This window comes from Pholcus phalangioides, unplaced genomic scaffold (assembly GCF_987345545.1).
Source record: "Pholcus phalangioides strain wild (caught in Gottingen) unplaced genomic scaffold, Ppha-v1.0 ptg000018l_1, whole genome shotgun sequence".
In the NCBI taxonomy this organism is placed as follows: domain Eukaryota; kingdom Metazoa; phylum Arthropoda; class Arachnida; order Araneae; family Pholcidae; genus Pholcus; species Pholcus phalangioides.
The window spans coordinates 12,663,470-12,680,397 of record NW_028301611.1 but is presented as its reverse complement, the minus strand read 5'-3'; the positions used below and the strand labels follow the sequence as shown (position 1 = coordinate 12,680,397).

The window sequence follows — 16,928 nt, the reverse complement described above, 5'->3', positions numbered from 1 at the left end:
TTCTGATGACTCCACAAGTTTCTGAAATCGATAAGAATGAATATTAGCCCATGCTAACGAAATGGCAGTTCTTAATTCCCTCACACTAGAAAGTGGTGTTTCGGAGCTTTTGACTCACCTTTCAACCTCGTCCCAAAAATGTTCAATTGGGTTGAGATAGAGTGATTGATGGGGCAATTGAAGCAATTGAAACTCTGAATGATGTTCGTCAAACGAATCTGAGATAATTCGAACGCCGTGGTAAGGTGCGTTGTCTTGCTGGAAATAGCCATCGTCATCATCAGGAAACATTATGGCCATAAACGGGTACACGTGGTCAGCAACGATGTGGAGGTAGGCGCTGGCATTGGCGGACGTTTCTACAAGCAATAAGATTTCCGGAGTAAACCAGGAAAATGCTCCACAGACCGTGATTCCACTACCAACCGTTTGAACAGTTGTCATGTGGCATGCCGGATCCATGGCTTCCTGCTGCTTGCGGTTAGTTATATAGTTATTGAATATAGTTATATAGTGATTCTCTACATATTAGTTCATACAAAGGCCCACCACCTCCATTACCTGCGACAGTGAGAGCCGTTAATTAGTGGAAAGTAATTATTCCCATGATAATGCATATACATATATATATGTTCTTTCACGTTTAAATATTTTCTTTTTCATTTTGAATTATTTTTCAAATATTAATTTTTTTTAATGTTGAAATATATATTTTTGCAAGTTTAATTCGTTTAATTATAATGAATTAGGTTTTTTTTTCCCTGCATTATAATTGTTATGAGAACAAATTGTTTTATTAAAGTGAATATGGTCCAAATTAAATTGCGGTTAATTGCATCCCAATAAAACATATTCAAGCCCAATCTAATTTGCATATAATTCATTCACATTTAATGACGCGTCCTAAATAACCACGTGTGTTTTCAGGATTGTTGTGATCAGCCGTAGCCTATTCTCAACATTTAATAACTTCATCAATGACTCAACTGCTTACTACACTGGTATAAGGAATTCATCAACGTCGGAAATACGTTCGGTGTGTTAACGTATCCATATAACAAGTTAAAACACATTGATAGGTACAGTATAGGTACCATAGGTACAGTATAGACCATAGTTGACTGGCGGTTTCTAAAAATTAATTTCATGGCAGAACTCTGTGTTAAAAAAAAAAACGAAAAAACGATTCTTGCCACCGATTTGCACGACAGGGCACAAAATGTATTTAGAAAGCTATCCTGTTGTTGGTACCAGCGGATGGCGCAATTTTTCGATTTCGGTTATGGTGTCATTGTATTCACTGACTTTTTTTTATACTTGCGATATCTTTGTTTAGCTTGGAAGATGCTTTACACAGGAAAAAAAACCATAAAAAGTTGAAAGATCGAAGAAATAATATGTGCAGCCGCTACAGAATACTGTGTATATAGACTAACTTCCCGCGAAAATTAAAATATACAATTGCTGTGAATGGCAGATAATTCGAGAATATTGCCATATGCCATTCATTCACTCTTTTTTATATTTGCTTTAGTGTGGGAGCAGTATCTAACGGTAAAATTCTGAACTGACGGTAGATCTCGCCTTCCTACATCCGTTTTGCAGCTTGTACCCCAAATCTGCTGCAATAACAACTTTTTCAACATCAACGTTGACCTGTTTCTTCAAAACCGACATACGATTTCAAGGGTCCCGTGCAAACAATAGGTTCATGATCATGCAGGGCCGGAACCAGGCAATTGAGGTCCGATTGGTGCAGTGGTAGGATGCTCGTCTTCCACCATGAAAGTTACCATCAAGTTCCACAAGAATAGAAAACAAGTTCTTTACCTACTGATACAAAAACACATGCACCTCGTTCATATTGTTCGGTGGAACTTCTAACGAATTGGTGCATGTTAAAATGTACGTGTCTGTGTTATGAACCTGCGGCGAAACTTTTTAACGTACCTACCGAGCAAGTAGGGTGACCACCTATAGATAACGCCATCATTTCCCACCGAAACGCCAAAAGTTTGAAATTCCTGTATGACGATATGACTAGAGTTGGTATACGGTAAAGCAGGTAGAGAATTGGAGCACAGCTACCACCCGGGACAATGCCTCTTGTTGCAGATTCCGATGTATGGTCGTGCTGGACAGTGTTTCTCAAAGTGTTCATCGCGGCTCCTAGGTGCGTTGCCAGTCAGGGGGCGTCGCAGTGAGCTGGATACATTAATTTGTGTGTCTATTCATGGTTTGAAGTGGTTCTTTCATATGGGAAAATAGCTCTCAAACTAACAGTCACAGGTGAACCATAAATTGCGCAAGGGAGGCACGAGTGACAAAAGTTTGAGAACCATTGCGTTAGGACTTCGCATATCCACACACAACACGTCCCTGCATGTAACCATTTCGTTAGAAATTCTGCAAAAGGATATGTGTACGGGGTACATGCACAGTAAAGTAGTAGCAGTCATCTGACACATCTGTCACACGTAGGCAACTTTTCAACCTCAAACAATCCGGAAACCGAAATACTGCGAGCAATACCATTTAGGACACTTTCGACATGCATCGGAAGATAAAATGCCTGAAATTCTCGAGTAACACAGAACAAATCATTGAAGCCGAATTGATGCGTCAAAATGATTATTATTATTAGCATATTTTGATAACCCCAGCGCTTCTTGAATTTTATCCACTCCCTGAGTGGTGATGGGTTCATGCAATGCAGATGAAACAACCTTGGACACACACACGCACACACAACGCTAACGGATCGTATATCGTCTATTGAATCACACGGAGAGAGAGAGAGAGAGTCGAATATGAATTTCGCGTCCCTGAACTGAAATGAAGCCTTTGGGACGCCGCAACTAATGATTACGCTGATTCGGGTTCCGTAATCCTTATTTCACGCAACGTGTTGTTCGTGCCGTTCGAATCTATTACTACCTGCCTATACGCTGATGCTCAGTATATCAGAAGGAGGAGGACGTATGAAATGCATGTGTAGTCATATATGAGTATTTCATCCCTGCTTGACTACAAACTCTAGTGAGGCGATTTCGCATTGAATATTACATTCCGTGTCAGCGACGTCCGCCTGAAAACGCATGCGATGTCCCGATCCCTCCAGTGTTATTGCGCGTAAAACATCAACTGAAACGGGAGAGATTATTCGTAAAAAGGTACTGGTATTATGTCCATGAACATTTGTGCGTCCTCTTTGATCATGAGTTCGGAATTTAATCATCGCAAAGGTCATTACAAATTGTTTTGATATACCGACGGAAATGTAGGGTAAGTTTCAAAAGTCAGAACAAAGCAGTAGTTGATTAATCCTAACTTATTAATCAAAGATTATTTTACAATAGAGGTCTTCAACGCATCGTCCGAGGGCCACATTTGGCACTCGGAGCTTCTTATCGTGGCCCGTTGATCACTTTCAGAAAATGATTGGAAACGTTGGAAAATGTTTAATGCTAGAATATTGAAAGAAATAATTCCAGAATTGTTCAAAGAAATTGTTCTAGATTGAATGAAAGAAATTATTCTAGATTGAATGAAAGAAATTGTTCTAGATTGAATGAAAGAAATTGTTCTAGATTGAATGAAAGAAATTATTCTAGATTGAATGAAAGAAATTGTTCTAGTTTGAATGAAAGAAATTGTTCTAGATTGAATGAAAGAAATTATTCTAGATTGAATGAAAGAAATTGTTCTAGATTGAATGAAAGAAATTATTCTAGATTGAATGAAAGAAATTGTCCTAGTTTGAATGAAAGAAATTGTTCTAGATTGAATGAAAGAAATTATTCTAGATTGAATGAAAGAAATTGTTCTAGATTTAAGGAAAGAAATAATTGCAGAATTATTGAAAGAAATAACTCTAGATTTAATGAAAGTAAACTAATAATATTTTCGATTTAATGAAAAAAATAATTCTACCGAAAGAAAGAAATAATTTCAGAATTGATGAGAAAAAAGTAATTCAAAAATATTATGAAATACAGAAATAATGGAAGAAAAAAAAATTCCATAAAAATATTCCACAAAAAATTGATAGAAATTCAGAATTTTTTAAAGAAATAATTTCATAATTACTCAAAGGAATAACTTTTGGATTTTTGAAAGAAATAATTTTGGAATTCCTGGAAAAAAAAATTAAGAAAAACAAAGAGAGAAATAATTTTGCAATTTGCGATAGAAGTTATTTCACAATTAATAATTTCATAATTGATAAAAGAAATGATTTTGAGGTATATTGAGAAGAAAGTAACATTTCAGAATTATCGAAAGAATTAATTTCAGAATTATCGAAAGAAGTAATTTCAGAATTATCGAAAGAAATAATTTCAGAATTATCGAAAGAAATAATTTCAGAATTATCGAAAGAAATAATTTCAGAATTATCGAAAGAAATAATTTCAGAATTATCGAAAGAAATAATTACAGAATAATTTAAGTGCAGATTAAAAGTAATCAAAGAACAGCGTTAAATTCGGGTAAAATGGTTTTTTCGCATTTAACGATGTTATGTCCCAAATTTCCTCCGTTTTTCGAATCCAATATCTCTGTGAATATTACACTTAGATACACGCCTGTTCAGCATTTTTCTAATTCAAATCATACCTCTACGACGTACGGTTGATGAGGTAAAGATCGTGCTAGCACTTACGGGACACCCTGTATATCAAAGCCACAACAGACAAAATGTGCAATGAAGTAGCTGAGAAAAAGATGGCCATAACAAATATGGATGTCATATATTACTCAAATACGGGAATCCCCAAATGAATTACAAAAAGTAAAAAATATATACAGGGTGATTATAAAACAACTATCCCGACATATGGGCCCCTAACTATCATACCATTCACAGAAACTGAATGAAATTTTGGCATAAGGTATTTTGATGTATGCGCTCAAGAATGATATTGAAAACAACAGTGTCACTCTAACAGTTACGGTTACAGTGAGAAAATTTTGAAAATATCAAACGGCAACACCAAGTTTTTTGTATTGGAATGTGATCTCCATTGTGAAAAACCCTAAATAACGTTCGAACGGCAACTGTTGCATGAAAATCACCGGCGGTAGATAGGCTAAAAGTAAGGACAACCAATAAGGACAGAGAAGCAGCATAAAATAAAGCATTTTATTGTGTTTCACAAATTTTCCACATGACCTTGTGCAGGACTAATCAGGCTGGGATCTCAGCCGAAGAAACGGTGTGACGAATGAAACGAAAATTAATGCTCTGGTGCACGGCAAAGTCCTTTTTTACTTTTTCCTTGCCTAGCTCCGGGGATTTTCGTGCTACAGGTGCCATTCCAACGCTATTTAGTGTTTTTCAGTATGGAGATCGCATTCCAATACAAAAAACTTGGTGTTGCCATTTGATATTTTCGAAATTTTCTCACTGTAACCGTAACTGTTAGAGTGACACTGTTGTTTTCCATATCATTCTTGAGCTCATACCTCAAAATACCTTATGCCAAAATTTCATTCAGTTTCTGTGAATGGTATGATAGTTAGAGGCCCATATGTCGCGCGCGCGCGGGATAGTTTTTTTATAATCACCCCGTATATAACCCCAACATGTTATCGTATTTCTTTCTAAACGTGTCAAATATGTGAAATATGTTAGAATTTGCTACCCGCCCCCTTCCCCGGGGTTAATTTATTCCATTTATTAACAACCCTATTAGAGGAAAAACTCCCTGCTACACCACAACCTAGAATTGTTGTCTCTTTCCAATGGATACTGGTGTCCCCTTGTCACAGCAGTGGAATGACGACGCCTTAATAATCCATGGTCCATCCTATCCATCCGGTTGTAAATTTTGAACACTTCGATCATATTCCCCCGACACCTGCGCTCTTCCGATGTAAACATCTCCAAAAAATGTCTCTCTTCCTAACTCAATCCCACTTCAACCGAGTCTGTGTCCCTCTGTAGGCATGGTCTCCAAAACCTTGCAGGACCAACTAAGTCTCGGAAAAGCGGAGGAATGACTTGAGGAGAACGTGAAGAGACCTTTTTAGAAAATGAAACGGAGCATTCTCTATTCGCATGAAAAATATTATAATTATAGAGAATTATAATTATTTTTCAGCTAGACCGGATAGTACAGAGGCCGGTTAGTCGAGAGTTCACTGTACATAAATTTAAATTTCAACTTCCTTAAAAATTTATAACTTTTTTCCTAAGTTTTCTTTTCAATCTCGTTTGCTTAATGCATTTTTTTCCCACAAAACAAAGAGTCCTTTGATACCGAATAGAAAAATTAAAAACATTCCACACATTAAAAGAGAGGTAGAGCAAGGAGAATTCAATTTTCATACTGAATACTGCATGTATGATCTTGGTTTACACTCACGGTCCTTGTTGATCTTCCGCCCCCCTCCACACTGTTAACACGCGAGCGCTTAACTAATGTAAATTCAATTTCAAAGATGGCTGTTGCGTTGGGATTAAATTAAGTGAAGTGCACAGATCGGTATCCGGAGGTCTTTGAATGTCTATAATTGAATCAGTAAGCGGAAGTTGGAAATCAGGTTGCCAAACTCGGGAATTTGTCATACTTGCATTTCCCCCGACGGCTTATCTCTCGGTTTATGTGAGTGCACTGTACTGCGGGTGTGTAGCGATTCTCTGAAAGACATCTTTTAAATATACTAGTAATGAGACAAGCGGAAGTAGACAAACATCTTGCTTGTTTTGTAGGGAACAAATGTGAGGCAAAGCTCGGTTAAATCGAGTAAGTTGAGTTTCAAAATGAGGAAAATTATCCTCTTTGGGATTGTTTTCCGGACATTCACCACTAATCGGAAGTTCGGAGGTAGGCAGCAGCAGCAGCACCTGTCGAGGAACTTTGTAACGTTCTCGCTCCCAAGAGCGACATTAAACGCTTTCTAAAGTAATGCGGTAAGTGATTGATGGGATTTCCGTGAAGTAACTACGGTTTTAAATCCTGTGCATTTCACATTTGAAAGTAATGAATGCTATAAATTTTAATGAAATACGTGGAAGAGAAAAGGACAAGAATCTTCAAAAGACAGGAGATTTTCTTGATTTAACCAATATTTCTGTTCTAGAAAAAAAAATTGCATGTCATGTCGGACATGTAACTTAAAAAAATACATGCCCGAAAAACATTGCTTAGTTGTTTTTTTGAGCGAATTTTTCCCGCGCATTCAATGAGAATGTGCTGCTATCTATTGATGATATTCAAATTATTCCCTTGTTTGATGAAGTCTCAAAATTTTCTACAATGCCAAGAAATCGCCCACACGGAGCGTTTTTGGATAATCGTGTTGGAGTTTTGAGCAGTGATGACCATTTAGTCCTTAGTTTCCCAACCTTTTTTGTCTCATCTCACCCTCCTATTCAGAAATTTTTTTCTCCCAGCGCAATCTAACCCATCTGAACCTATAGTAACCTATAGGCACTACTGCCCCTCAGGGACATTCCATCGCCGCCAACGTTGGGAATCACTGATTTAGTCTAAAGCTGTGTGGGCTATGGTATTTACTGATCTTGACAAATTCAACTAATGAGCAGCATATCGGTTACACCCAAGCATATACAATCGATAACCTCATTGTTTGTATTTGTCATGTTTTGTAAAAGAACTTTCATAAAACTTTCAATGTGACACAACGAAATTTCCTTTCATAATATGTTACCCACGCATTCAAAGCAAATGCGTAAATTCCCGTTTTTATGACGAGAACTATGGTCAGCCTAGGCATTTATATTGTTGTGCGTATTAATACTTTTCAACTTCAACACCTTTCATGGGTCCGAGGTTGTGCCACACTGCCCTACGGTATCCCACGTCACGCGCGTATTTACGTAGGTTTAAAAAAAAAAGAAAACCTAAACACTTTATAAGCATTAAATGAAGTTTTCGTCAAACTCACGATTTATTATCGTATCTCCCTGATGCTATTATAGATTATAAACCTAACTCCTTTTCTGTCCCCACAGTATCACCATTAATCGCTAGGATGAATTACAGTAATTAACTCTCCCCCCGCCGCCACCTAAGCGTAGACGATTCTTCAGTGATGTAATGATGTCAGTGCATTTACGGGGGGCCCGATCTCCGTGCGTGGTGTAGACACCTCATTAAAATTCGAGGCCCCGTTCCCCCCAACCCATCTCTCAGTTCGACAACGACCTGCTTCGACTGTGACACCGCCACGCACACACCGACCATTTTGCCCTTAAACGCGTCTCTATCTATCGGGTCGGTAGACATTTTGGCAGATGCTCCTGGTCAGGACTAATTTGTTATCGCTCCCAGAAGATGGTGTATTATTCATGGGTAATTTCATGGATATAGACCACCTCTTCCCCCCCCCCCCCGTGCTTCCGCTTGATGCGTTTTAATGAATATATGTACACCTTTCGGATAACTGCCGGTATTCTTAATGTGCGTTCAACCACGTGCTCAACCCTCCTGGTCGGTCTTTTATATTTTTGATTGCGTCGTCAAAAATGTACAACCTCACGATCCACGTGTAAAACATTCATCTACAAATGGCATCGGGATATTACTGCAACTTCCAATCAAGCAAATACTATGTGTTTCGTTCCCGATCGAAATAATTATACCACTTATCTTTTGAAACATTAAAAGAGAAGGACAGTAGCGTGTTGCATTGTTATGATCTGAATGTTTGATCGTAATGTGATTGAAAGTAACAATGGAGATGTGACATGTTATTTGAGGCTATGAAATATGGAATTTTCATTTAGGGAGAGTTACGAAGAGCTGAATGTGGTCGTCAATTATTTGACGATTCCCATCAGTGTTTGGTTCGGAAATTTGCAGCAAGAAAAATGCAAACTAAACGTATAGTAAAATTCGATCAACACATTATTGAAATTTAATTGTTAACAAAACGATATTTTCAACGATATTGTAAAGAAAACACGGTAAATATGGTTTCGTTAAACATTCATTATTGAATATGATTGTGTTCAGAAATTCATAATATATCATAGTTCCGTTGAAATTCCCTGGATCCTGGTTGAGTTGAAATTTCCTGGATCATCGTTCAGTTGAAAATTCATTGATCATTGTAAATATAATATAAACTCATTATTTAAAACTCATTATTTAAAATTCATTATTTAAAACTCATTATTTAAAACTAATTATTTAAAACCCGCTGTATTAAACTATTTGTTTAAAACAAATTCATTGTTTAGCCCAAGAACTCTTTGAAAATGCATTGTTTAATCAGACATTGTTGAAATTCATTGTTTAGCCCAAGAACTATTTGAAAATGCATTGTTTAATTAGACATTGTGGAAATTCATTGATCATGGTTACGTTGAAAACTCGTTAGATAACACAAATTTGTTCAAACTCATTGTTTGGCATTGTTGATAATTCATTGCTTAACGTGGCATCGTTGAGATGCATTGTCTAACATGAAATTGTCCATAATTCTTTGTTAAACATCAAAGTGTTCGTAATTCCTTTAACTTTCCATGGTTGCATAAAAATCCGTTGTTCATGGTTCCTTAAAAACACATTCTGTAATATTCATAGTTTAACATGGTTCCATTTAAGACTCTTTGTTTAAATTCATTGTTTAACATGGTTCCATTTAAGACTCTTTGTTTAAATTCATTGTTTAACATGGTTCCATTTAAGACTCTTTGTTTAAATTCATTGTTTAACATGGTTCCATTTAAGACTCTTTGTTTAAATTCATTGTTTAACATGGTTCCATTTAAGACTCTTTGTTTAAATTCATTGTTTAACATGGTTCCATTGAAAATATTTGTTTAGAATTAATTTTAACAGGGTTCCATTGGAAGCCCATTGCTTAACATGGCATTGTTAAAAATATATTGTTCATGGTTCCGTTGAAATACATTGTTTAGCAGCGGTTACAAGGGTTTTCAGAAAATTCATCCTGTGTGGTGCAATTGTTGTAAATAGAATGTTATTCCTTTAAAAATTTATTTTCTACGATGATTTTGTTCAGAAACGTTTTTACCGTGGTTCGGTCAAAAATTCATTTTTGGCATGAATTCATTACAAGGCCATTGCTTATCATGGAATTATCAAAAATTGGTCATGGATTACTAATGAATTGCTCATGGGTCCGTAGAAAACCAATTATTCAGCACGAAATTTATTACATTCATTGTTCAAAAGGACATTAATGTAATTCCTTTTTTTTGACATTACATTTTTGCTAATGAATAGTTCAATATGGTTTGGATGGATTGTTTTGATGGATCATTGTTTATTATAGTATGGGTATAAAAATTCATTGGTTATGGTTTTTCCATTAACAACTCATTATTATGCATGAATTCATTAAAAGTTAATCATTTAGGGCTCAGAAAAACCACTTGGCCCGGGGGGCCCATGATGCTCTTAAGACGGCCCTACCCATTAGAAACTTATTATTCAACATGAATTCATTGTTCAACACGAATATGTTCAAAACTCATTGTTCAACACGAATATGTTCAAAACTCATTGTTCACTGACCTGTTGTTTGAGTGCAAGTCCTTAACACAGCTTTGTTGAAAATTCGTGGTTATCCAAAGTACCATCAAGTAAGTAAGGAAGTTCATAATAATGAGTTGAACAAACGTAAGTAAAATCTTATTATAGATCGCATACCGTTATTTCAATAACAGAAAACCGACTTTTTCCAGAAACGGAATGATTAACCGGAAACAAAAACTACACATAAAATGTTAATTCCAGTAATGATAATTAAACTAAGTAACAATGAACCGATAATTTCAATAATCCACGCAACATTCTGACACATCTTCATTAGGTATATATTCTCATTCCACGATATAACCTCATTTTTCCCCATTAGCCTCAAATTAATTCAATGTTTCCGGAAAACCCTCTCCCGGGGGGCTTAAACGAATTAATAAACGGAGGTTTTTGCATTCATTATTACGGGAAGGGGGCGACGTAATGTGTTCATTTAGATAGCGGGTGCGTATTTTGTCAAGAAAACCGCAAATGTAGAGGATTACGCTCCGTAATTATTATTTCCCAGACCAAAATGAGAGGAAGGTTGAATGTACGAACTTCGTCTAAAACGGAAATTAAATAAATATAAAGAGTGGAATAAAATAATTTTAAAAGCAGTAATGTAAACCCTATTTTCCCCTTCTTGTGTGTGTGTGTATATACTATAGATTTATTCTCATTCGAGCCCTTAAAATTTCATCAGAGCTGGAAATTTAATGAAGCGTTTCTATTTCGCTGATCCCTCAAAAGTATTTTCACCAGCTAATTAAAAACTCGAAAACGGACTTTAAAATGAAATCAAACAAACCCATTGTCCGACTAATTATCTCTCACTCCATTCGCAATGCGATTTCACTGCGAAGAAATCCAAGACAACTAAAAAGTTTCCATAGAATTCCAAAATTAAGGTCTTGGGGAAGTTTTCAAAAGATAAGTTTCACTGATTTGGTTTTTTTTCCCCCCTTAATTCAGTAGAAAATTTTTGAAAAGAGAGAGGAAGGTCTCTCTATGGAATTCAATGAACGTTTTGGTTTCTTCTGTGTAATCTTCTGTTTATTGTCTGTCGGAGAGTTTTGTATCGAAGCGCACGTGTGGAACTTGACACGTTTTATCTCGGTATTGGAAACTAATTGTTTAAATCTTTCTATTTCAGAGGTTTGTGTCCTCACTTCAAGCGTGAGGAAGGTTTTTGTCTATATGTAAATGAGAAAATCTAGAAGCATTTAAATAATTATATTATTCAAAAAATAAATAAATTTCCGATCTTAGTATCGATTTGTATTCCATGAAATGGGTTTTTGATTATCTCCTATCCACTATGATTATATAGAAAGATGATGATGAACTATATAAATAAAGATAGAAATGTAATTGTAACCCTGCATTGCTCGCGCGGCATCTCACAGACACCAAGTATATTTTTGCGCTAGTACGTAGTAATATACATTTAGTTATATATATATATAACTGTAAACAGATTAACTGTAGTCCGTTTCGGGTTAACTTTGCAGTGCAGAGAAAGTTAGATAGTGTATTCCTTCGCCGCAAAATATAGTTCCCATATATCGAAAGCTTACGGCCTTACGATGATCATTTATGCAGAATATTTCAATTTTTTGAATGATTGAAAAAGAAAAAGTACTGAAAAAAATATCGTTCTGAACCGATCTTTACATTCGTTTTAATTTTTAATTTGGAAAAAATATTGGTTACCATTATACGTCAAAAAAAAAAAAAAATTCCGAGTGAGATTGGCGAGAATCCGCCATACTTTACCGTGACCGCGCATCGATACATTGGTTGAAAGGCTTTCATTGTCATAGCAACATGTGATGCGGTTCCCTCGTATCTTTCCTTTTACTTCAAAGTTAACTTGAAACGAACTATAAGTAAAATTTAAACAATAGTATTCCTTCTAAGTAATTTATGTATATTAATATAATGATGTATATTAATAGTAATTTATGTATATTAATATAATGGTGTATATTAATAGTAATTTATGTATATTAATATAATGATGTATATTAATAGTAATTTATGTATATTAATAGTAATTTATGTATTTGTGGTTTTTTTGTAATTTTAAACACAAATCAAAAACTTCAGTTTGCAATTAGGACTCATTCTTTACTTTATTCAACATACGCAAATACATGTTGAAAACTCATTATTGCACTGTTGAAAAAATTTACTATTAAGTAGAAAAACATATTTAATTTTAAACAAAATTAAATAATTTAATTTAATTTTTAATAAAATTTTAAATGAAATTAAATAGAATAATTATTTTGCACATTCTACAGTTCTGAGGAAAGTGTCTCAGAATATTCATCTTCTTCTAATAGCATACGTAATACTTTTACCCCGTCACGTTCGTTTTCCAAATTGAAGGTTTTCTGTGAAGTAATGTTGATTCCAAACCTAAGAAAATAACTATTCAGAACAACTGTTGCCAATAAAAACTAAAAATATTAGATGAAATAAATTTGTTATTACTTACCTTCAGAATCGAATAACGTCGCGTGGTGTCGCCTAGACTCCAGAAGTGCACTTTCATAAACAACCTCTTCCCTCTAGCACTGAAATCAAACTCGAGCCATGTTGATGATTTCTAGACATTAGTATTTAGTTAATATATAGGAAGGTAGATGGAAGTACAAGTCAGCCAGTCAATCTATTTTTAAAAAATGAATAAAACAAATGCGCCTAGTGTCTCTAGGACGCCATGCGAGCACTGCAGGGTAAACCCTACGTGGTCCAGAGCTTTCTTCGGCACTTCATTGAAACAGTTTGTGCTTTATAGGACCCCTTCCGGAATGAGGAAGGCTCCTGGAAATGTGAAAAATAATAAACGGAGGTTTTCTAGCATTTATTAATACGGGGTACATAATTACGGGGTACGTATTTTGTCAAGAGAACCGTAAGTCAAGTTTTCCTAGGAGCAGGTTTCTACAGCGCGCGCAGCGTAAAAACGCTGATTGGTCAAAAACGCTTGAATTTCAGGTTTTTTTCACTAATCAGCGTTTTCAAGCTGCACACGGTGCCAAAGCGTTACTCCTACGAGATCCAGGCTTTAGAGTAGGATTACGTTCCGTAATTATTATTTCAAGATCGAAATATATATACATATATAAGAATGTATGAACTTGGTTTAAAATGGAGGTTATACAGAAAGGAATAAAACAGAAATAAAGTTATTTTAAAAGCGCCAGTAACGTAATTCCTATTTCCCTTCTTCTTGTATGCATTTCTTAATTATGTCTTTTTTTAATTTATCTCATATTCAATATGATTATACGGGGTACTTAGGTAACAGCTGGCACCACAATTTACAGGTATGCCTACAGGATATTACAAATATCCTGCAGGCATACTTCCAATCACAAAATAGTATCCAAATAACGCGTAAACTTCAGATACATCACTCATGTTGCAAGGGGTCCTACAGTTACTAAATTAAAGCAATTGTTGTACTATATGGCCAACTTGTGCTTATTTAAAACCCAATTAGAAACTTGTTGCCCCGTCTCTCCTGAGTTAACGAAAAACTTCGATGTCTGTAAGTGCAATAGTCGCTGAGATATTTGAATTCAGAAATTGTGAAAAATTGTTGGAGGGGAAACAGCATGAATGAGGAAAGAAAGCATTTTCTATTAGTTTATGCTGTTTTTCCATAATTGTTCTCCATTTTTTGAACACAAATGTTTCAGTGATTTTTTTTTGTGGCCAAGGGGGAGAAGGCGACAACTCCCTAATTGGGTTTTTGAGGACGGTGTTCGTATAAAAAGGGAATCTTTTTTTTATTTTAATAACTATACATCCCCTTGCAACATGAATGACGTATTTGAGGTCACCACGCTATATGAATATTTTCTTTTAGCTGAAAGTATTGCTCTTGGATTAACAGTTCCCAAGTAATTTTCGCCCGAGGGACTTAAGTCATCACCCTGTATATTCATCGACATTAACAATAATGCTTACTTTTTTTCTCTCTCTCTCTCTCTCTGAGAATTTTACTGAACGAAACTGGAAGATACGCAAATTTTAATTATCAATGTATATTATTCTTTCAGATCTCTGACATCTATTTGTGTATTATCCTTGAAGCGCAAATTGTTGTGAATTATCAATGCATTCACATATAAAAATATCGATTTTATTCTAGTGAATAAAATGCAATAAGAATGATTTTTATGACCATTAGAAATTAATTTAGTTCTTTCTCCATTTTAGTTCACGGTGCAGATGAATTGCCGAGATTCGCCGAGCCCATACCCAACATCACAGCAGCCGTAGGAAGAGAGGCAGTACTCCAGTGCACCATCGACAACCTCGACATATACAAAGTAATAATAATAATACGCATTTATTACAACTTTATACTTGTCATTGGTACGTTATTCACATGATGTTAGATAAATTCTTGGAATGAATTATTTCCTTAAATTCAAAATCGATCTGTTCGAGCTCATTACGATATTCATGTAATGAACGAGGAGGAGGAATTCCCAGAAATCAACGGATCAAATTAGATTCAATGAGACTCATAAAATTTCCCCCTGTCGACGAAATCAAATCATGTGTATGAATATTCCGAAATTTCGTTCGGAACGACTTAAGAGAATTGGAAGCAAATGATGGTTATAGGAATCAAACTTAAGAAATTCGAAACTTTTTCTGGGATATCTACTGTGTAATAACTTGTTTTATGTATAATGACATTCTTTACCAGTCGCTGATAATATTACAAAATATCTGATCATAAAATACTTAAGTTTCGAAGAATTTATTAATTTTTAGTTTTAGTTTTAAGCATTCAATTAATTTCTTGAGGTTGGAGAGAAATTTTGTTTTATTTTTTATTATTGAAATTCACAATGTATTTCTTTTTTTGGGAATTATGATTAAAACTTTTTAGATTATCTATTTTGATTTTTATTGTTAAATATTCAGAATTTTAATAATTAGGGATCATTCAAGTATTACGTCTGCATCATAGGGGAGGGGAGTTTCCGATTCGCTAATTTTGATGACGGGGTTTTGGATGATGCTTACGTCATCAACCACCCTTTATGAAGATATGAAATATTCTTGATGGCATCTTATTCGGCGAGCCAAAAACAAAAAAAAACCCCTTTCGATAGTTATTGGGCACCTGAATTAACATTCTCCCTATTGATATGTCCCCTACAGAGCCACTTTAGTGATCTCTAAATGTTTCATGGATCCTTCAAGTGCTCTGGAAATGTGTCCGGGTCGCTTCAGTGCTCTGGAAATGTTTCCGGGTCACTTCAGTGCTCTGGAACTGTTCCATGTGTCACTCAAGTGGTTCGTAATTATGCCACGGATCACTCAAGTAATCAGGGAATGTTCCGTTGGTAACTTGAGCGATGTAGAGACGCACTGTGGGGGCCGCGTAAGTTCTCTAAAACTGTGCCGCATGTCACTCAAGGGATCTCTAAATGTGTCACGGATCATTTAAATGTTCTGGAATTGTGTTGCGGGTTACTTAAGTGATCTTTGAATGTGAAATTGATCTTTGAGGCCTACTTCAGTGATCTGAAAATGTGTCACGGTTCATTTAAGCGATTTGTAAATGTGTCGCTTAGTTCATTTTTAAGAAATTAGGTTTGGGGGGGGGGAAGCAAGCCACATCAAATTACATTCAGGACCACATTCGATCTGCGGGTCAAGGGTTGTTTACCATATATGGTTTGAAGGGTGAGTCGCAATGAATTTCTTAAAGATATATTTCGAGTTCTTACCCTTAAAATAGCATTGAAATTAACAGAAATTGATTATAATCACATATAAAGGTATTTATTTTCTTACGTAATTTTAATTTTGTTTTGTAAAAATTGTTTGCATTAAAAAAAAATATTTTTTTTTCGTCTGGGGGGGGGGGGAAGACGCACAAGCCCCCTCTGTCCCCCTCCCACGTACGTTTCTGATCCCACCCATATGCGTTAGGAGGTAGTGGGCAGTGCTGACGAAATTTTGCTGACAAGGGGAGGTCAAAAATGACTAAAAAATTTTTGACGTAATACTTGAACGGCCCCTCAATAAATACTTAATTGGTTTTGTTTTTTCAAGTATTTATTTACTTTAATTTTCAAGTGTTTTTACCTGTAGATTCTCACACACACGAGTACTTATTCCTTTTCTTCTTTAATGAACAACTTTCAAAGTATTTACGGATGCATTTGATATCAAGTGATATTTCATTCTGAATTCACAAGCAGATAATTTACTGATTAATAATGATCTAATTTGCAAATTCATACTTATCTTTATCAGAGAGGATAAAAAAAAATATCCACATATCTCTTTAGATCTTTCTCTGGGATCAATAACTATTTTATCATTACGTGTCTCTCCACACAAGATCTTATTTATTAAAGTAAA

The 16,928-nt window shown here is 35.3% G+C and overlaps 1 protein-coding gene across 1 annotated transcript in view; it reads left to right on the top strand.

The window, feature by feature from the left end:
- LOC149071752 (lachesin-like) overlaps positions 1-16,928 on the top strand; it is a 293,838-nt gene that overhangs the window by 240,554 nt on the left and 36,356 nt on the right. The window contains exon 2 of the mRNA XM_089247860.1: positions 14,757-14,869. Within this exon, the coding sequence (XP_089103986.1) occupies positions 14,757-14,869 (113 nt within the window). The remainder of the gene's footprint in view (positions 1-14,756; positions 14,870-16,928) is intronic.